At 31.9% G+C, this 23,907-nt stretch overlaps 1 protein-coding gene across 1 annotated transcript; it reads left to right on the forward strand.

The window, feature by feature from the left end:
- Nucleotides 1-460: 460 nt before the first annotated feature.
- Nucleotides 461-23,907, forward strand: LOC143076851 (mitochondrial-processing peptidase subunit beta-like). The gene is made up of 14 exons (XM_076252748.1): nucleotides 461-555; nucleotides 8,083-8,226; nucleotides 10,558-10,644; nucleotides 11,093-11,222; nucleotides 14,793-14,884; nucleotides 15,406-15,512; nucleotides 16,107-16,186; nucleotides 18,364-18,476; nucleotides 19,325-19,563; nucleotides 20,049-20,114; nucleotides 20,787-20,906; nucleotides 21,660-21,717; nucleotides 22,525-22,600; nucleotides 23,703-23,907. The coding sequence occupies exons 1-14, from the start codon at nucleotides 490-492 to the stop codon at nucleotides 23,765-23,767; spliced, it is 1,443 nt and encodes a 480-aa protein (XP_076108863.1). The 5' UTR covers nucleotides 461-489; the 3' UTR covers nucleotides 23,768-23,907.

Raw genomic sequence — 23,907 nt, forward strand, 5'->3', positions numbered from 1 at the left:
ACACCAGATGGGCGATTAGGTGAAAAAAAACTCAAAAAAAAATATAATAAAGTACCTATAGCGACTGTATAGGGTCTTGACGATCTAAGCGATCAGCTAAATTACAAAAATAAACTCTCCAGTTCATAGGCGGATCCCCCCTCCTTCGTAGGAAAAATTTGATTGATCATAAAGGGAATCACTGAAGCGTGACTGGAGCGGCTGCCTATTAAATAGGTTAGCCAGCTCAACCCCCCCCCCCTTTTTTTTACATAAAGTTCTGGATCCGCCACTGCAGTTCCCCAGCTATTGGAGATATTACTGAACAATTACAACACTAATCTGACGCTGAGACTACTATATAGTAAAATACTTATATTAGCTTCAGAATATCGTAAATTTTATGCAATAAACGAGATTCAATTTAATGTTCACGTGTTGCTTTTTTTTCTTCAATAAACGGAAGGATTTGTACGCATGCCAATAATCCACTTCCTCCAAATTTTTAACATGGCTGCTCGGGTGTTCAAAATTGTCGCAAGCCGACCTACAAAGCTCTTGTTGCAGCCTTTCAAGGTCTATATTTCATATTAACTGGCAACAAATTCAAAATAATGAAGGCACTGCACACAACACACACCACTAAATCAATAGTTACATACATGGAATTATGTTCTGAAAGTAAACAAAGTGCTTGGAACCTTGAAGGTCAAAAACATGAATGCATTACACACCAAATTAACATTTTTAGAGTCATAAGTAATTTGTTTTTCAACACATTCCTGTTTAATATTTCTATATACGGGATTCAGATAACTTCCCTAAACCAGATGGGTGCATTACATCGTAAAAAGTACGTTATACAGTTTTGGAAATTTATAAACCCTCTATATAATTTTTGTTTATTCAATGTTATACCTGTATCATGTGTATATGTAGACTAAATTACACATATATTGTTAAACGGAATACACAAAATCATGACAGTTGATAATCATACTGGTATTGACTAAATTACACTTATATTGTTAAATGGAATACACAAAATCATGACAGCTGATAATCTTACTGGTATTGACTATATTACAGTGTGTTCCCTAGGCTATTCATGCATTGCGGTACTGCTACGCTTAAAATTTCAGTCACCATGCGTTTTTCATAGCCGCAATGCCACATGTGTGAAATTTGTATTATCTTAAAATATGAAGTGACAAGTGACAAAACTCTACAGGTGTTTCAAACTCACTGGACTGATAATTGATAATAATTAGATGCAACGCTCTAATTTTACAACCACGTTGATTAGATAGAACAACATTCAAGATTTCGATTACATAATAGAAATCAGGAGTTCAAATTGTTGTAATGATAAATATTATAGCCTGACACAGCTTCCAAATATCCTTCCGTGAAATATAAAAAGTAACCCTTTTGCAGTATAAGTTTTACGTTTTGAAATCATATGTTTGACATCGTTAATTTATTGAAATATATCAAACACAGTTGATTAGTTGTAACAGAGAATACACATCATTGGGTTGAAACATGATGTAACTTTGACCTCTGTAGCAGAGTTCAAAAAATTTATGGGTCACTGACTATTCACATCGTCTGTTGATGTGTTGTTTTAATGTCAAAGATTATTTTATTTTTGAAACTGATCTTTCAAACTAGTTTTAATCCAGATGAAAGTAAAAACATTGCTTGACTGTACCTTAAGTTGAATATCTATATCCAAATTAAATTATTTAAAGCTGTAATCCATGATCACAAATTAAATGCTTTGTTTACAATTGTTGAAAGCCATGTGCTTTTTTGGCGGGGAAAATTCGGGAAACCCTTTAACAGGAAACAGTTACAATGTACATTTCATTGTTATTTGTAGACAGTAAGAATTTCATTTTGGAAATCATTTTGATTAACTGCTAAGATTTATTCATGAAAAATGAATAATTTCTTTGGGTGAAACTGATAATACCTTGTATTAAAATAATCTACATCTAGGGTTATGGAAAAAGGGGGGGGGGCTGTTATTTTTTTTTATAGTTTTTTTTACATAATCAGTGTTCTCCCCAGGATTTTTGGATAGCACCAGGGTAACGCGTGACGAAATGAATTTTACAATATTTTGTGTCACATTGCGTCGCTTATTTTTTTCTTGTTAGTTTTTGTCATTACCTTTTTGCCTTTGTTTTGTTAACTGTGGTACTGTGTTGTATGGACTTTGGGTCAGAAAATTATTGGTAGAAAAAGTAAATCAATAAACAGTTTGTATACTTTAATATCTTTGAAGAATAAATAAAAGAAAGCACAATTAGTTTTTAAACTAAAGTCACTTCTTATATTTTGATCAAGCCATTTTGTCCTGATACTTGTAGTTACACTACACATTCCCCATGTTAGATTTCACCATAACAATTACACAGTGTAGATACTATTCTGTACGCTATCCGGAAGTCGCGATTTTCGAAGCGATGATTTCCAACTGGCTAACAGGACGATTTTGCCTACGGTAACTTTTCTCATCATTTGTTTACTCCTATATCTACAAAGTGCTTTGAACATCGTCAAGGTATATATAGCATCATAAATATGAGATACTGTAACAAAAACATGCATTAGAATATAAATATACGTGTGCATCACATCAACTTGGTAGAAAAAAGTGAAATCGATGGACAATTTTGCTCTCGTAGTACAAAGCAAATAATCTTTTATTGCAAATATTTGCATCAGTTTACAGTTAAATATATACTGTTTCAATATTCTTTTCGTATTTAAGTAGAATATTCGTATTTCCCATAAAAAATATGTTTTCCTTGAGGATCTAAAAATAAATTACTGTACGATCAGTCTAGAACTGACTGTATTCTAGAAGCGATTTCAGATTTTTTGACTGTATGACCAGTCGTGATTTTGAAGAAAAAACAACAGCAATTTGAAGGAATAGACGTGTATATGTGATATTATGAACTATCCAGGGAACTATAACGTGTAATTACTTTCATCAGACAATACAAATATATTTCAGATGAGTTTTTTAGATGGTAAAATAATTGTATTTTTGTTCCATCAGTCTTATTTAAAATCAAATGCCTAAAAAGTAATACATGATTCGCTTGTGGACTTTGTAATAGTGTATCGTTACAGTGAACTGTTTATAGCTATTACATTTTAAAAAAAATTATTTACACCGTCCTCCGTTGACCAATTGATGATAACATAAATCAAGCTTGTCTCTTTTAAAATAACAAAAATTAGATAAAGACAGCTTTGCGTAGGGGGTTAATTCATGTGATATAATTTTGGTAAGTTTACAGAAATAGAAGGTCCATAATGCATTAATCGAGTAAAAATGGAGCAATTTCAGAAAACTTTAATGATTGGTTTAGGAGGTGTTGGAAATACCTGATAGGTGCCCCATATAATGCAATGTTCAAGTCCGTATCTTATATAAAGTAACCCCATAAAAGATTTTTACTAAAATTCGAAATAGACGGTGCACAATACAGTCATTATCATTTATGATAAGGAATCCGAATAAAATTAATTAATAGTTATATCAATGACGGATTCAAATAAAGGGTATCCGGCAGTTTGAAACCCTTTTTTAACTATCAATGCATTTGTATGGGAACATATATTTGAAATCCCCTTTTCTTCTGGATTGAACCCCTCTCCATTTAAAAATGGCCGGAACCCCCAATGTATATAAAGTGGTTTATGAGGAGATGCGCGTACAAAACCGGCGAAACATATTGTACCGTTCCAACGGACGAACGGAAAGACGGACTTCTTTATCACTATAACCCCCAGCTTGACAAAGTGGTGTACAATTGAGTGTCAAAGAGACAGCTCTACATCTTAAACAAAGTGAAGAAACTGTGATCAATTGTAGGCTACAGTGCGGCCTCGAATGTGTGTAAATACATGCATTTTTATATAACAACTAAATCTGTGTTTGTACAATTTTAAGTATAACGGAGGACATTTCTGAAACTTATATACTAGTATACATCAAACCTTCCTCTTATTTTAGCAACATTTAAACATCCTTATACTTAATTTAGAAAGTCGAGTACACCCTTTTAAGCTTAAAAATGTTTCATAAGTTTTCAGGATGTGAATGTATTGAAGTATATTTGTGTTATTTAGAAAAATGCCTCCTTCTAATGTATCGTAAATAACTTTGAAATCACCACTAGAATACAGTGACATTAAGACTGATCATACAGTTTTAAAATATACAAGCGAGACTGATCGTACAGTGAGAAATTCAAACAAGTGTAATTTTCTTATTTCTGGGTTCAAAGATCTGGTTGAAACTTTTACCACCACTTGAAATATACTTCATTTAGTTAATTAAGTCTGGTTTTTACGTTAATTTGTACACTAAGAGGATAAACAGATTGTTTTTAGGTTCGCCGACTGATTTTTCTGAGTGATGCACTTGAAAATCTCTTGATTAAGGCAAAGATACAAATAATGAATGTGCGGAATTTAATTCTAAACCATTTGAGAATATCGATGTCGGCTGAATTAATCATTAAGCAATGTACAGATGATCAACTTACCGTTTAATTCAGTATACCCATCAAATTTAAAATGTGATCCAAAAAGTTCTCGCTTCGAAAATCGCGACTTCCGGATAGCGTACAGAATAGTATCTACACTGTGAATTAACTTTGAACAAGATTAAATTTTGATACAGAACCTTCAGTAGATTAAAAACTATTTTCCATAGTTTTAGACCTGATTCTTTTAAACAACAACAAATTATTTTTATAGTTAATACTTTGTTCCAGACAATATAAGTACTTACAGAAATATATCTGTCCACAATTTCATATTTAGCTATAGTCCTGTTTTGGATTATATTACATTGAAATGATATAATTTTGGCAGTAGGCTTGTCAGCCCTGGCACAGTCATATATATCAAAGGGAGAAAAATCTACTAATTTAATATAATATGTCTGTGCATCAATAAAAGTATGATTCTCAAAAATAATTTTCAAAACATTTTTGTTCGTATGTTCTAAGAAAGTTTTTATCCTGAATGTAACATTCTAATATAATTTTGCATTTAATTTGTAATTTATTTTTATTTTCAATGAGAAATTATATTTGAGGAGCATTTATTTGTGATAAGAAAAATCAGGGGAAGTAACTCCACAATTTAATTTCCAACAGGCAAATTATTTTGACTCAAGACTGGCGTAATAGAGTTCATTAACAAATGTCTGCTTGTCCCTCACAAGTCTGTTATTAAAATTATGATCTCTTAATTAATTAAAACACATAAGAATCATGTACATCGATTAAATCCAATCATCAAGGTTAACCTCAAAAGGTAAATCGATCACGTGGTGTAAACAATCTACCTGTCAGATCTGGATTAAACTGGTTAGAACTGGTCAATTTTCATGTAAAATTTTAAACCTCACAGAAAGTTGAACAAGTCGTCTCAATCTTTACCGATTTACGATTTTTTTACCAAAAACTTAAGCACCACGGAGAAAAATTATACATCGCGGCAAGAACGATACCACCGCGGTGGAAAATTATACATCGCGGGCCCGTGGTCCTTTAAGGGCCTGGGGAGAACACTGACATAATATTACAAATACAAGTTAACCAGTCTGAAAATACATGGTTAAAAGGATTTTAATTCTGAAAACTCTGTGTTTTTTAGCTCACCTGTCCCGAAGGGACAAATGAGCTTATGCCATCACTTGGCGTCCGTCGTCGTCTGTCGTCCGTCTTCGTCTGTCGTCGTCTGTCGTCGTAAACTATTTCAAGAATCTTCTCCTCTGAAACTACTGGGCCAAATACTTTCAAACTTTAACTGAATGTTCCTTAGGGTATCTAATTTATAAATTGTATCCGAAGTTATGATCTATCAACAAACATGGTCGCCATTGCTAAAAATAGAACATAGGGGTCAAATGCAGTTTTTGGCTTATAACTCAAAAACCAAAGCATTTAGAGCAAATCTGACATGGGGTAATATTGTTTATCAGGTCAAGATCTATCTGCCCTGAAATTTTCAGATGAATCAGACAACCCGTTGTTGGGTTACTGCCCCTGAATTGGTAATTTCAAGGAAATTTTGCTGTTTTTGGTTATTATCTTGAATATTATTATAGATAGAGATAAACTGTAAACAGGAATAATGTTCAGCAAAGTAAGATTTACAAATAAGTCAACATGACGGAAATGGTCAGTTGACCCCTTTAGGAGTTATTGCCCTTTATAGTCAATTTTTAACCATTTTTCGTAAATCTTAGTAATCTTTTACAAAAATCTTCTCCTCTGAAACTACTGGGCCAAATACTTCCAAACTTTAATTGAATGTTCCTTAGGGTATCTAGTTTGTAAACTGTATCCGAAGTTATGATCTATCAACAAACATGGTCGCCATTGCTAAAAATAGAACATAGGGGTCAAATGCAGTTTTTGGCTTATAACTCAAAAACCAAAGCATTTAGAGCAAATCTGAGGTGGGTAATATTGTTTATCAGGTCAAGATCTATCTGCCCTGAAATTTTCAGATGAATCAGACAACCTGTTGTTGGGTTGCTGCCCCTGAATTGGTAATTTTAAGGAAATTTTGCTGTTTTTGGTTATTATCTTGAATATTATTATAGATAGAGATAAACTGTAAACAGGAATAATGTTCAGCAAAGTAAGATTTACAAATAAGTCAACATGACGGAAATGGTCAGTTGACCCCTTTAGGAGTTATTGCCCTTTATAGTCAATTTTTAACCATTTTTCGTAAATCTTAGTAATCTTTTACAAAAATCTTCTCCTCTGAAACTACTGGGCCAAATACTTCCAAACTTTAACTGAATGTTCCTTAGGGTATCTAGTTTGTAAATTGTATCCGAAGTTATGATCTATCAACAAACATGGTCGCCATTGCTAAAAATAGAACATAGGGGTCAAATGCAGTTTTTGGCTTATAACTCAAAAACCAAAGCATTTAGAGCAAATCTGAGGTTGGATATGTTGTTTATCTGGTCAATTTCTATCTGCCCTGAAATTTTCAGATGAATCAGACAACCTGTTGTTGGGTTGCTGCCCCTGAATTGATAATTTTAAGGAAATTTTGCTGTTTTTGTTTATTATCTTGAATATAATTATAGATAGAAATAAACTGTAAACAGCAATAATGTTCAGCAAAGTAAGATCTTCAATTAAGTCAATTTGACCAAAATTGTCAATTGACCCCTTAAGGAGTTATTGCCCTTTAAAGACTTTTTTCACAATTTGTTCATCATGTTGACTTACTTTAAAAAATCTTCTCCTTTGAAACTGCTGTATCAATTTCAGCCAAACTTAGGCTAAATGAGTTTCAGAGTATCTAGTATAAATTTTATATTTTATTTCCTTGTATGTCAAGAAACATAGCTCCTATGGCTAAAATAGAACATAGGAGAAAATGATTATTTTTTTTGGCTTTTGAAGAAAATAGGACGATCCAAAAAACATTTAAATAAATTGAAAAGCCAAAATAATCATTGATGAGAGATTTAACCAAAAGAATTAAGGTGAGCGATTCAGGCTCTTGAGAGCCTCTTGTTTTAATTCCTTTATTATTTACATCATAATCAGAAACATTAGCTACATGTATAAGGTATTTCAAACATATTATTGGCTTTTATATAAGAACATTCAAGACTTAATAAGTATGTACCTGTAGTAAAAACAAACCTGGTAGAGCCTAAAATAATTCTACAGGGCCCTTGAAAAAAACTTTTGGATCCAGGCTGGCCTTTGGAGAAAATGCTAAGTGTTGTTCCTGACTGTATTGCAGATTTATGTGAAGTTTTTAAACGGACATTGTATAATTCATTTCACTAGTGTAAAAAAAATAATCCTACAAAACAACGCTGCGTTCCGCATTGCAAATTCACATTAGACCCACCATGCATCAAAATTTTTCTAGGGAAGACACTGTATTACACATATGTTGTTAAAATGAATACACAAAATCATGACCTTAATAGTTACAACTCGGTGTATATAGAAAATTAGTAATACACTGACAAATGATTTGAACAACCAGTTACCTTATTGTATTGTTCCATTTTTGCAGACTGGGACAAGAGTAGTAAGATGTCAATCAGCAAAAGCAGCAACATATGAAAGTACTATTGAAAATTTACCAGAAACCAGAGTTACAACTTTAGATAATGGTGTAAGAGTGGCAACAGAAGACTCTGGGATACCTACTTGTACTGTAAGTTCTTTATTCTACTGGGCTTTGTTGGCCTTCTGATTTAAGAAGTTCATCTACAGTTATCTGTTAATACTTAGATTGCCAATTTTAAACTTCTCTTTACATGTAATTTGGGAAAATATGTTGTACTTTATCTTCAATTACTTGGGTGGCCATTTTTCCTTTCAAGATTTTTTTTTATCCAGGTACATTTTTTTTGTACTTCAGCTTCCTCAACTGTGAGCCATGATTAATCCAAGTCAGTGTTCTCTCCAGGATTTTTTTAAGGCGCAAAAATCAAGGGCGCGTAACTCTTTTTTTAGAGTGAACTTTTGTGATCTGAAGCAATCAGTTATCAACATGACATGCAAAGAAAATATAATGCTTTGTGTTATGTGTTTAATAATGCAGAGTATTAATGAATTACAAAAATATATATATATGAAATAAATTGATTTTAAACACAAAAGTTATTTATATTTAGTCAATTAAAAGAAGTCAAAATATAAATATTCATCTCTGTATAATAATGACTCTCTGCTCCTTCTAGGGATACTGTTTTAAGATAGTGTTATTTTGTTGGATTGTTTCAAGATAGTGTTATTTTGTTGGACAGTCTGTTCCTCAACTTTATCCTCTTTAGGGTTGAAAACCCCTCTCACAATAACTTTTGCTTATACCCTCTTTTACATTTCTTGGCCATGAAAACTCAGTCAGCCACTTGTCATTGAAACCAGAAACATGGTGCTTGCTGTTATCACTTGCTAAAACTTTAGCTCGGTTGTTTTAAAGAATCAATGACATCTGCTTATACTGACAGTGAAGACGAAGGTGTATTCCCTTTTCTTTGGAAGTCATTTACCCGAATAATTCAGTCGTTATATTCCGCTGATCTACGAAGGCTACAGTAACGCCTGAACGTCTTCCTCGATCAAGACCGTCAACCGGAAAATTCACACTGCTTTGCAATATGGGAATTTTGATTTAAATTGGCAGCTAAAGAAGGAGGAGTTCCGGATGTTAATTGATGATAAATGATGTAAACTGATGTTAATTGATGTTAATTAATTATTATCGGATTTGTGTTAATTGAACACACGTGTTTGGTAAGACAATTTCAAGAGAGTTGCGCAGACTCATATCCTGATCGCCACTGATTGGCTCTCTCTCACAGAGAGCAGGCGACGCGGCCAATGATCATAAGGAGTTCAAGCCCTCGTGTGGGAGAAAATCGGACACGGAAAGGGCTTGAATTATTCGAGTTAGGAAGTCATTGGTCTGAAAAAAAACTTTTACTTCCATCATCTGCCTATTGCTTAGAAGTCACCCCTTTGTTATCTGCAGGGAAAATGTTCATTCAGAATTAATTAAATAGAATATGGTTAGGAATTTTGGTAAATACAACTTTTTAAAAGAAAAAAGTTTTAATGAACAGCTGACCAGTTTCCATAGTTTGACAATGGTCATTACGCTTTCGTGTGTATTATTTTTAAAACCTATCTTTGGCAGGTAGATATAAAGTTAAGACCATTGAAATTATTTACTGGTGACATTATACAGAAAGCTGCATCGATTCCGTACCCTGGTATATTGTTGCATATTTCTCGACGCACAGATTCATGATCGATGTTCAATGATCATTTTATTTCTAAAAACATGACAGTTTGAGATAAATTTACCTTGCAAACAAAATTTTTTCACTTTCTATTAAAATAAATCACTCCTCAATATCTTTAATAAAAGTTTATTTTAATTTTTCAACTACAAATACTCTCATTCATAATTTCCATCGTTAACATCTTTAGCAAAATCTCAGCTGTGATCAACAACTTGACAATTTTAACGAACATTTATAATGAAAATGTGAAAATGAACACATTGCGGGATCAAGTATTAAGGGACAGACGTTATACATGTTAAACACCACCAACCAATTTATCAATCATGTTTTTGTGAATCAAATACAGAAAAATTGGTCAGAACTTAAACCATACTACTGTATCATGACATTGTATCATCATGATTATAACCATTGCTTTCTTATCTTTTGGTTCTTGCATTTTTGATGAATGGTTATCTATCAATTACTCAAATGTGCAATTGGTAAAGTCAAATTGGTATTGTCTTTTAGCACAGTAAACTGTAGATCTTGGTTGTTCAAAATTCAATGATTTAAGAAAATAAATTGATATAACATTGAGAGAAAAGTCTGAGGATGTTGCACATGTTCTGGGACATATGATGAAGATAGAGAAGAGGGGTTTTATTATTTTTTATTTTGTTCAAATTAGCATATATTATATTGTAAAAAGAAAACAGTCTATAGCTTTAACCTTTTTCCAATAATTTTAGGTTGGATTGTGGATTGATGCTGGGAGTAGGTTTGAAAATGCAAAGAACAATGGAACAGCTCATTTTCTTGAACACATGGCATTCAAGGTAAGTTTTACAGAAGTTACAGTGATAGCTTTGGGTCAACCTGTGACATGAATTCTGCAGTCATAATACAGAACAGGATATAAAAACAAATTAAAATGAAACAGATGCTTATCTACAAAAAACTCTTCAGGCCTGCTGGATTTACTGACAAACTTTGCAAGTGGATAAAATGTTTAAATACAAAAGTTACACTAAAAGACAGCATATTGTCACCTCCAAATGAAAAATGGGCTTCTAAAAACTTGTTGTGGGCATAGGGCCTTTTTTGTTTATCATATCCTCAAATTTGTATTAGGTATCTTAACAAAGATTGTCAATCAGAAAATAAGACTATATAATTGACTATTGATATAATATCTCAGATTTATTATTTAGGGTCACATGCTTAGGGTATGTGAATTTAATCAATAAAGATTCTTCCTACATTTATGTATGTGATTTATTTCAGGGAACACAGAAAAGATCACAGACAGATTTAGAGCTTGAAGTAGAAAATATGGGTGCACATTTAAATGCATATACCTCAAGGGAACAGACTGTGTATTATGCGAAATCATTTTCAAAAGATGTAAATAAAGGTTTGTACGAGTGAAGAAGTTTTAAAAATGGAAATGAAGATGAAATGATTAGCTTCAAATTGCACCAAGGAAAAATATATGATCTATTTAATTTGTTTACCTGTGTGTCACGTACAGTGCCAGTAAGTAAACTGAAATGGAGGTAAAAGAAGTTTCATTCCTGGAAAAATTACCTTTTGAACTATTAATCATATCCTTAATATCGAAAGCCTAAATTAAAATATTGTTTGTTTGCCCTTTTCCGAAACAGGGTAAGTAGGTAGGTAGAATATTTTATTTTTCTTTCCCAAAAAATAACTTGGCTCGGTACATTTTTTGTAATGGGTAGGCAGGTAGGTATACTATTTTATTTTGTAGATACAAAATCTGCATCATGTCATTTTTGTTTGTATTGCTTTTGTTTAAGTATGCTTTTGCTAATAAGTTTCTGGGGCTATTAGTATTTATAATAGTCCCAGGAAGTTTTGAAAAAAAAAATACCATCTCACTCATCTCTTGAGGCATTTATAGAAGTACTTAGTGGAACATTACCAATAGATTTAAGAAGAGAAGAAATGGCCATCAGAGTTAGGAAAAATTAATTCATACAGTAATCCTGGTAAAATATGTCGGGGCAGACTTATACTATTTGAAAAAGTCCCTAGAGTGTTTAAATTTTCGTGTGTGCCTGTGTTTCCAATAAAAGTGCTCCTAGACTTGAAACTCAACTGACATCGCATTTATAAATGATCTGTATGGAAAAACTTGGCGATTTTACTGCCAATTATTCTCCACTTTACAGACCTTTGGTTCATGTCAGATATAAATAATATATATAATGCTGGTCGAAGGCATCGTTAACATAATCGTCCCGATCTACGGATCACCAAAGGCCATCCCTTCATAGGACGAACATTTTTTTGAATGAACCCTGCTCTTCAAGTATAAAAACACAGAGTAACGTTCGTCATATCATGATTTCAAAGCTTTCAACAATGATTTCAAACAAATGCTTTGAAACTCTAAATGCAAGTGTTCATGTCAAACGCTCACCTGATACCAAACGGACTAGACCTTATACGGTAAAGATAAAACCCAAGGATTCCGGAAAAAAAGTTTTGAGTGGGAAATACAAATATATGATTTTTGGTAGGAACGAAAAAATAGAATAAAATAAAATCTTGCTGGTAAATACAAATAAAAGATTTTCAGGCGGAACAAATTTATAGGGTCGGTCGGTAAAGGGCAAACAAACAATATTTTAATTTAAGCCCAACTAGGGGAAAACAGTTATTTTAATTTTGAGGTCACTAGGCCTAAAATAAAATATTGTTTGTTTCCCCTCCCCCGACCGACCCAGTAAAATCGCTGCGACCCGAAAAATTTTATAGGCCGTTTGTGTTCAATATTTTTTTTTCATTTTGGTTTTTGGTGATACCTTTCCGAAGCTGTAGTCCAGGAGCGTTTTAATTCAGGGCATCTTTGCATTGAAGCGCCTAAATGATAGGTAAACAAGAAAAATAAACATGGCTGGTCACACTATTTGTGTATCAGCAAGCAGGTGTCCAAATTAGCAGTGGTCCGAGGTCCGGGACCTTCCAGTTTTGCAATCGGACTTTACAGTTGGTTACTAGCTATGCCCAACGGACCTAAGGAAATAAAAAATAACTTTGCAAACCTTTTTCACCAAAGTCTCCAAATAAACTTATCTCAAAACTTATTTTGATCTTTATTTTTCATGACAGAGATGTTCATTTTGTTCAACCGCTAGCTTTATACAGAAAATCGCCGACAAGTAATGTGTAAATTCGAGTAAAATCGTATCTGACTGACATAAACAACATTAAAAAACAATGGATGCCATGAAGATAATTACATTATCAGGTCCAATTCCGATAAGGGTAATGCAAAATACATCTATGGTTATGAAATATAAACACTAGAATTGAAAACCAAAAGATATATGGAAAAGAAAGAAAAAGCAGAAAATATTTTATATAGAAAGTTTTTAATGTCAGAATCCAATACAATGTGACAGTATAAATTTACTTTATCTGACAGTGATAAATATAACTATTACATTGATACAAGTGGATTATCGAATTTATCCAATCGAGATAGTTAAATTATCAATTTTAAAGTCCAAGCCTCGGCGAGGACTTTAAAATTTATAATTTAACTATCGAGATTGGATAAATCCGATAATCCACACGTTACTATGTAATAATCTGTTTCTCTAATAATTAAAAGATAAATTTCCTTTTTTTTAAACCAAAATCCCCTTCGAGTGCCTTCCACTTTCCACGAAGTTGTCAATTTCATTAACACTGTCATTTCAGGCAGTTGAGAAAGGTTATGACCATTTGACTCGGCCAATCATCTTCTGAGATCACCAGCAACCACACGTTGATTAAATTTTTTTTATACAACAGGTTCTGAAAGGGATATTTTTCCATAGAATTAGAGAAATGTTGATAATGCATGTAGTTGTTTTTAAAGTGTAAACATATTACTGCAATTTCAAGGAGTAATTTTTTCTCAATTTTGAAGGGCCAGTTAAAATAGCTGGAAGTTTCTTACTTTATTAGAAAATGATATCAAGGAATAAAATAAAATAATTTGCCTACTTACCTACCCATACCCTGAAAACTTCAGTAGGGGGAGGGAAACAAAGATATTTTTAATGTTGGCCTTAGTTAAGTTGGAAGCCGTCATTTATAGACCTTAAAAAAAGGACACAATTTAGTTTTTTTGTTGATACTCCCACCATGACCAACATTGCTAGAAAAAGTTCTGATGAAAGTTAAGTTATAATAACAAGCATAGTTACTTACTGAATGGCTTCATTAGGGCCTTGTCTAGTGGTGGACCTATAGTGATCAGTCTGCACGTCCATCTGTCTGCTCTATGCATAGAGAACCGTTGTTATTTGATTCTTTATACTTGACATGAAGATTAACCAACATGTACAACTTCCTGGGTCAAAGGTCATGGTCAAAAACTTTGGTTTAAGTAAGTTGACAACCCCATGTCACATAATAAAGATCGTGTCCACAGTCTGCTCCATATCTTGAGATTTGAGAACCGTCAGATTTCAAAGTTTATACTTGACATGTATATTAATTATTACCAGAGAGTATGTCATAATGTATGTACAAATTACTAGGTCAAAGGTCAAGGTCAAACTTTTTTGTTTCAGTTGACAACCCCATTTCATATGGTAAAGGTCATGTCCGCTCTATATCTTGCGAACCGTTAATTTCAAAGTTTCTAAACAACATGTATATTAACCAAAACAAGACGGTACTATGTATGTCATAATGTATGTACAACTTTAAAGGCCAAATATATAACACTTTAACTAAAAAACATATAATAAAATCACTCTCAGCACATAACGACTATGTAGTAACTTAAAACCAGTGATCAGCTTATCCATTCAAATTTTTCACCACACATTATTTACAGTGGGCCTACAGAGATGGTTCAGTTTAATCCAACATTTACACCTAATTTGATTTTGTAGTTCACTAGTTTATAATTTGAACATGATTAAGACAGCCTCACATGTTTTATAATGATTTCTTACAGCTGTTGATATATTGTCTGATATCCTACAGAACAGTACATTAGGAGAACAGGAGATAGAAAGAGAACGTGGAGTTATTCTTAGAGAAATGCAGGTATGTTGTCTAATATTTTACAGAACAATATATAAGAACAGGAGATAGAAGCAACACCTTTCAATTCTTCCAGTCCTATTAAACAGAATTACTACCTATTTGGTCAGCAGCTTGACAGCGACAAGATAAAAAGTGTTTGAACTTTTCGGTTCTGTCAAACAGAAGCTTCCTGCTAGCCAATACTTTTAATCTTTGTATAATGAATAAACTTAAAATTTTCTTCACAGATTTCTCAGTTGTTACTTAACAGAATTCATATGACTTCATATCAAGTCTGCAGTATTGCAGCAATGAATTGTAATGTGTGAGCTCTCATTACATCAGTTAGACACATAATTCCTGTTGTCGGATACACTGAGTTACCAGTTAGGATATGCTTAGCAGCATACAATTACCAGTTAGGATATGCTTAGCAGCATACAAATTCTTAGGTGTATACAATCAAGCAATCATAAAACCATTTATTTTGTATTCAATAATTCAGTGATGTTAAAGTTACATTTTTAGATTTATAATTGCAGGAAGTAGAAACCAATCTCCAGGAAGTTGTGTTTGATCATCTCCATGCTGTGGCCTATCAAGGTACACCATTAGGAAGAACTATTCTAGGACCAACAGAAAATATCATGTGAGTAACTCTTCAATCATGCTATCAGTTTTTTTTTTTCAAAATAAACAACATTATAAAATTCCAGTACATGCTGTTCACAATTTTGAATTTCTTGAAAGTGTAAAGAGTGAGTTTTATCAAAAGAGTGTCTATTAAGTCCCACTGTTTGAGTCACTTTGATGCAGCTTATTTGACCCTGTCTGTTATTCAAAGATGGTTCAAGAAATTATTTAAAAACATTTAAATTTTACATGAAGTTTTGGTAACATCAACCTGAAAATTAAAACACATGTTCTTTGTTAGGTGAACTTTTTAATTTGTGTGACAAATTTCATTGTTCACTGGTCATGGACACATAAGATTGTGGGAGTGGGACTTTGTCCTAGGTATGTATGTTCTTTTTTAATACAGGCCAAGTAGGATTGATCAAGGTTCTCTGGTTTCCTCCAACAATACTTTTTACCATGTTAAAGCCAAGAGTGCTGAAATTGGCATTAAACTGTAATAATCAATCAATCAGTCTTTATAATACCTATTGTAGGTTTGTAAATATTTTATGAAATGCATGATACAAGATATGATTAATTAATTTATTTTATATTCCCCAAACAGGACCATCAACAGAAATGACTTACTAGAGTACATTGGAAATCATTACAAAGGTCCCAGAATAGTTCTGGCTGGAGCTGGAGGTATGTATTTATTTTGTCTTAAAATATTTGAACTAAACTATTGTCTGATCTGTATCTTATTAATTTATTATATTGTCTCCTGAATTAGGTCCACTTTTAAGTCTGTGCTTTAGCAAAGTACAGTTTTAGAGAAATCACAGACAACCTTCTGGACATGAAAAAAACCAACTATAAATGTTATTTGCATTAACCCAGGGTTTCCCCTGGGTCAATTATTTTTTTCGCCACCTCTTTCGCCAAAACAATATATTTTTCGCCACTTTATTATTTTTTTCGCCAAGTAACATAACTATATTTTTCGTTTAAAATTTACCTTTTTTTCTTACCCCCCCCCCTTTTTACCTTAATAAGGTGATTTTGCCCCGTTGTGTCTATGATTATTCTGTCAAACTTATTTTAGAGTCTACATTTAATGAATAAACACTAAACATTTACTTTAAAACAACAGATTTTGTTTTTAACATAAAAGGGAAAAATATTCATTGTATTTTAAACAACTTTTCTAAATATACTTTTAATAATAAAGAAGATATAAGTCCTGGAATACAACAAAATTAATGGACATATTTTGATTATTTAATACCAGTATAGTTCGTAGGGAAAGTTTCTTTAAAAGAAAAATATTGATGTGCCCTTTTGTACTAATTGGTTTTTACAACAAAACAAAAGCTTTTATCACTGTATTCACATGATATTTTGATCCCTCATTTCATGTGTAGTCATAACATTGAAGGGCTACTCTCATTCGAGGGGTTGTTCCCAACCTTTTGAATAGATTTCTTCATAACGACAGTTTTCTTTTCTTGACCATCGTAAATGAAAAAGTTGAGACTAAAACTATGCTTGAAACACACGTGTCACTCAAACGACTTTAAAGTAGTCTCCCTAATCATTTACCTATATTAAAGTCAAAGGATAATTAAAGTTTTGAATCGGAGATTTTTCTTGCTTTTGAAAATGTTTCGTAACAACAACAGCTTTCTTTTCTAAACTATCTTTAAAAGGAGAGGAGACGTCAAAAGTTTGCTTCAAACACGTGCGTCGCAAAGTCGTAAATAAATTCTGTATGGGACATTTATAGCCTGGGGTCCTGGCTAATCTTGTCAGTATAGCCAGGCGTGTATCAATGTACTGCCTGTCAGTGATTGGTTAATACTAATTTTGTCCTCAATGTTTGTTTTACATCTGTATCCAATCAATTCTTGTTTAACACCAATTAGTAAAAATTAGACTGTAATTATTTTTCTTTATGAATTGATGTATAGTGTTATCATATCTAATTAGTAGTGTGATGATAATTACTAAACAGAAAAGGGTTAATTCTTATCAGCAATCGCCTGGTGAGAAAGTTAAAAGTTTAAGATTTCACATGTCCAAGGTGTCAATTGGATTCCAATTGTGCTGGTTTACATCAAACATCAAAATTTATGCAAATATTTATTCAGCCTCACTTTAGATTCAGAGTCAACTGGCACTGAATCGATCACATGGTATTTGTTCCCCACCTGGCCCTTACGACGCGCAGCTAGATTGGGCCGGATCCCAGGCTAGGGACATTTAGCGGAAGCCATTTAACCATATCATTTTGTCAAACAATTCAATCAACACCTTTATTAATTAGTCCTTTGTTGTCGATAGCTATAAAATGCAATCAGCTGATTATTGATTTCCTGTCCAAATCTTAATGAGGTCAAGGTGAATTCCGAGTATTGTCTGATCGGGTAAAGTCCGAGAAACTCGAAAAAAGTAAATAAACAAGATGGAGGAAAATAAATCGTTCTATATATTTCTTTCGCCAAATTCTTTCGCAAATGACGAATTTTTATCGCCACAATTATTATTTTTTCGCAAATTGCGAAAATGGCGACCGCCAGCGGAAACCCTGTTAACCGGACACAAACAGTATATTAACATTTTCAAGAATTTTAGATTGAGTTCATATTACAATTCTTCCTGTTTTTTGAACAAATGAAAACAATTAATTGTTAGTTCTGGTTTACATAAAATTATCTTGGTTTTCTTTTATAGAAATAAGTATGGTTGATATGATATGATCAATAGTTTTTAAATGGTATAAAAGAATTGTTGTTTTTTTATAGAATTTTATATTCTTATGAGGTTGTTTGATATGCATGACAAAAGCAATTATATAATAATTATATATATTTATTGTGTAGGTGTTGACCATGACGAGTTGGTTAAAACTGCCCAGCAGTATTTTGGTAATCTAGGTGCTGGTTATGAAGGAAAAATTCCTACTACAGAAACCTGTAGATTCACAGGAAGTGAAGTAAGAGATGTAGATAAGAATTAGATATTCATTGAATAAGGAACGACATCAAAAGATCGCTGTAGGATAAAAAACTTAAATCAAATAGTTTGGGGGTGGGGGGTCAACATTGCTGCAAGTTTTGTTAATCTAAAATCGATTTTACATATATCCCTATTGGTCAATCAATTTTTCCCAAATTAAGTTAAGAGGAGGGGGGGGGGGGGGGGTCAGCGAAAAAACTATGTGAATTAAGTTTTTTTATCCTTCATTGCACTTTTGATGTCGTCCCTAAGATCATATGATATCTTATGCAAATTAACCCTCAAACAACAAATGCAATCAAACTATTCAGCAACGAACCATGAAAGGGGCATTAGCTACAAGATATAAAAAATAAAATTAAATATGATTTTTGTTTGTTCAGTCATTAATGAAAGTGAAATAGTGAAATAATAATTCACTTTAACAAGTGGGTTAGTTCAATTTTGTCAAAATAAGCTATGAAACATTGCTGATGAATTATTCACTTGTAAATAAATAATTTGACCTTATTGAATCTATATTCATGTGACCTCAATTTAATCCCTAGAGATTGGTAATGCATGTATTAGATTTTGTAAAAATATGGATGAATAGTTATCCAAAAACTCCTAATCAATCATACTATTTTAAATAAAATATTTTAAATTAAAGTCCTCAGATTTATTTAAAATCTAAACTTAAAGTGTTAGTTTTCCTATTTCTATTTCATGATTCTGTTCCTTCATTCTTACAATCTCTTTATGTTAAATTTGTATTTTTCCCTGGATATGCCTGAAATATTTGCCTTTAAATATTACACAAATAACAATGAATGTTTTTGACAGGTTCGTGTCAGAGATGATACCATGCCTTTAGCTCACGTAGCAATAGCTGTAGAAGGATGTGGTTGGACTAATCCAGATAATATTGCATTAATGGTTGCTAATACTTTAATTGGCAGCTGGGATAGATCCTTTGGAGCTGGAGCCAATATGGCTAGCCAACTGGCATCACAAAGTGCATCTATGAACCTTTGTCATAGTTTCCAATCCTTTAATACATGCTACACAGATACAGGACTATGGTAAGATGATCTTATTGTTAAGGACATGTCAGTTGTTAATTTGACCACTAAAGCTTTGCAGAAAGAGAGTAAATTTTTTTGATGGGACTTTGAGAAGGGGGTAATTTGAAGTTGAATAGACTAAGAATTGGTTAGAAAAAAAACTTGAAAAAAAATGGAATACAGAAAGTGCACCATTGGTTTTCAATAAAATCCATGTCTTTGTGTACATAAAGTTTTTTATTTTATGAAAATTAAAGTATGATTTAATTACCAAGCTGATAAACTTATACCAAACAGCACTATACTTACAGGTTTTAATGGACAAGGTAGCAGGGGACATGTAGTTTTCAGTCTGTATGTCCATTTGCTGAGTGAATTACAAGATTGCAATTTAAAAGGAATACATATTACAATTATAATACTGCTTGCATCTATTCCAGATAACTATTAAAAAACTGAGCCACACATATTCTTGTTATGAATGAATTGATTTTCTATTTCAGGGGAATGTACTTTGTTTGTGCCAGAGAACAAGTAGAGGGTATGATGACCGCTGTACAGAGAGAATGGTATGTTTCTTTGTACCTACTTGAATTAAGATTGATATGTATGTTACCAGGGTTAGATGTAGATCTGGTAAATCAGTTGATTTTTTTAAAAAAGACATAATTTTTGAAATGTCATAATCAATACACTAAGATATAAATTAAATATGATTGTACCTGTGTAGGTGTTTTCGAGTCAATATATACTCCATTTAATGGATTTGAGTGTAAATTAAAAGATATGATAGCAGAGTTTAAAAAAAAAATCAGTGCTCATAAATCTATTTAGACTCTGGTTTGTCTGCTTATTTCTTGAAATGTAAGAAAAATACTATTCTTTCTTTCTTTATGTATAATAATGATAAATAAAAGGATAACAGAAATTTAAAAAAATATTGGACATTACAATAGACCACACAAAAGGTAAAAACAACAACGAAGGAAGGATATAGTCTTGTCTGTCTTTGTTGCAACAATAAGGTTCTAAAAAGTTGTCAGGAATTTCTGTACAATGATTAAGTTGGATCCATTAAATGGTAAAAGTGAGGTGTACAATATTAAATGTGTGCTTCATTTATAAAACATATATAGCAAATAATGATAATAATAACAGTTCACATAGAAATTTCCGTAATTGTAGATGTGAAAGATATTGAATTACATGTACATGTATTTTATCATTTTCTTCTTCATTAGGATGAGATTGTGTAGACGAAAAATTAGCCCAGTTGAATTAGAAAGAGCAAAGAGACTATTAAAAACAAATATGCTATTACAATTAGATGGTTCTACACCAGCATGTGAAGATATTGGAAGGTACTGTTAGATAAGATTATTATGTTGGATTAATTGTTGTTTCAATCATTTTCCTTTATGATTCATATTAATTAATAGCAATCCTGATTTTAAATTTGAAACCTAAGATATAGATGTAAAGCAAGTTAAGCTATTCTTCACCTTGGAACTCTTTTTACCGAATTGCATAATTTAAGAAATTGCCTCTAATATAAAGCACAGATATATAAAATCCGCATGTTTTTGTCATGAATATTGTTGAAAAATTTCACCATGGATTTTGACCCTGTTGTTTATTAACTGTTTGAACAGTGTGAGTTCAAACAAAGTGAGTTCATCTTATGTTTTGAAATCAATGATAGATATTGGGGATATTGTGACCTGATTGATAGAAACAATGTGTCTTTGTTTAAAGTCAAAGGATAATATGATTAGGTTTGAAACATTACATTTTAAACAAGAAAAAAACCAAAAACCTAAATTGATAAATTAAAAGGTTTTATTCAAATGTATTGTACTTTTTCCTTGCCAATTTGATAGGCTGAAATATGTTACAAATAAATAGTTACATGGCATTTACTCATAGACTTTTGATACCATTTCTTACATGGCATTGGTTCTGTCTGTTTTTTAAGTATTGTCCAGGGTCACACATCCATGTCTTAGGGACACATTCTTTGATTTTTTTGTATGATTGAATTTGTAGTATTTTATAAACATTTGCAATAATGTACTGTTTTCTGATTGTTTGTCTTTTTTTTTTTAAATTTTCAGACAGATGTTATGTTATGGCAGAAGAATACCATTTAGTGAAATAGAAGCTAGAATTGATGTAAGTAACAAAATAATGCAAAAAAGAAAGCATGCATATACATTAGGCTAATACTGAAAAACATTTCACATTGATTCACAGTCATATTCTAATTTAACAAAGAAAGCTACAGTAGCATGATGTTTAGGTACCTGAAAATGTTTAAAAGAATGAAAGCACAAAGAATATCACAGAAAATGATTCTTAGTAATGAAAATGAGCTTACACACATCTACCTATTTTAAGTTCATACACCAAGAAAAAATAAAATGATGTAACTAAAGTTTTCTACAGCTTGTTTAGTTATTAACTGTTAATAATTTGGTTTTTTTTTCCATTTCCCTATTATATTCCTAGTTTCCAGTTGTTTGTTTGTTCTGCTTTAAAGCCTCTGCCTCTGAATCCTTATTTTGTATTATTGCTAGTATTATAAATTCATAATGGATTATTGTCTTCATTTGTAATCAAAGATGAAAACAATATAAACATTTTCTTTCCTCTCCAGTACTATAGGGTTATTGCATGAATATTGGGGAATATTGTCCCGAGTAGAACTTTATATTGCACGAGCTTGCGAGTGCAATATATGTTCTACGAGGGATAATATTCCCCAATATTCATGCAATAACACTTTTATTGTATAGCAATATAATATTTGAAAGTAAAAATTTGTTTAAACTAAGATTTTGTCGTTGATGACATCATGAATTTTGAAGATTTATTGCACTAGTGCAATATAAGAATTTATTGCACGCTAATTTTTGGTTACTTTCTGGGGGGAATATTATATTGCTATACAATAATATAGATTATACTTTTATTTTATAGGCTGTTGATACTAGAGTATTGAAGAGTGTGTGTACCAAATATTTGTATGACAAATGTCCAGCAGTGGCTGCAGTAGGTATGTATCACTTATTTATAGAGACCAGACTTTACAATGGTGGGATACATTGGTAAAAAGTTAAAAAAAAAAATTTATTTATTTAATGAGAGACACTGCTATGCTGTAGTTAAGTTATTTGGGAAGCCAAGACATCAACTCTATACACAAAAAAAAGTTAGAACAGAATTGTATATAAGACCAGGATCTTGTCTAGATGTACTGACCACAGTTTTAAATGAAAATTGCATTTCTTCCATACTCATCAATAAGTCTATCTCTTGCAGAATTATTCTTAGGATCTATTTATTTGGTGGATAGTGTATGTACCTCCATGTATTTTCAAATGTCATTTTATATGTGACATGTTATATGTGACACATGTCACAAGTCAAAAGTTGTTAACATGATATCATAGCTAGGGGAATGTTTATTTTTGCAACAATAGATTAAGATGATTCTGCTGTTTTGATTATAATATTCAGGGTTAATTTTGAGAAATAAGCATGTGTAAGTCTCTTAGTTTATGATTAATATTTCTCTTTGTTAGAAAGCAAACCATCTTGAAGTACAATATTAAAAAAATTCTTCCTGTACAATTTTTTTTTTTCCGAAAGGAAAAACAAGAATCTAATCCATCTTTTCATGACAGGTCATGTATTACAAGATAAATAGTTCAGTAGAAGAGTATTATTAAAAAATACAAAAGAATTAATCACTGTAAATTCAGAAATTATTGCGATGTTTTTATAATTGCGAAAAATGTGACAGGGTTATAATCGCAATAATTTAAATTCGCATTTTGAAATTTTTTATATGAACTATTAATGAACTTTCTCAATATTGCAAAAATTAAAATCGCATTTTAGTCTAAAATGACAAAATCGCAATAATTTTTGAATTTACAGTAATGGAGAAGTCACATGGTAGAAAATTTGGATATTGTATAATTATTTGTATTGTTAATAGAAATAAGAAGATGTGGTATGAGTGACAATGAGACATCTCACGTATATTGGTCAAAGTATGGCCTTCAAACACACAGCCATGGCTCAAACCAAACAGCAAACTATAAAGGACCAAATAAAGTCGGCTAATTTAATAATAAATTTCTATTTTACAGGTCCAGTGGAAGCATTACCCATCTACTCCCGATTACGATCTGAAATGTATTCACTACAAGTATAATTTATGACATTGATGTGCTCTAGAAGTTTCCAGGTTTTGAGCAGCCATTAGTAGTTTGTGGAGACAAAAACTATTTATTTTAAATCTGACATGAAGAACTCATATGTGATGTGAAATTGTTAAAAAGTCATTTAAATGTT

Source organism: Mytilus galloprovincialis, chromosome 1 (assembly GCF_965363235.1).
Source record: "Mytilus galloprovincialis chromosome 1, xbMytGall1.hap1.1, whole genome shotgun sequence".
Classification (NCBI taxonomy): domain Eukaryota; kingdom Metazoa; phylum Mollusca; class Bivalvia; order Mytilida; family Mytilidae; genus Mytilus; species Mytilus galloprovincialis.

Coding starts and splice junctions, on each gene's coding strand:
- LOC143076851 (XM_076252748.1), top strand. CDS start 490: ATGGCTGCTCGGGTGTTCAAAATTGTCGCAAGCCGACCTACAAAGCTC. Junction 8,227..10,557: donor CTGGGATACCTACTTGTACT/GTAAGTTCTTTA, acceptor CAATAATTTTAG/GTTGGATTGTGGATTGATGC. Junction 20,907..21,659: donor GCATGTGAAGATATTGGAAG/GTACTGTTAGAT, acceptor TTAAATTTTCAG/ACAGATGTTATGTTATGGCA.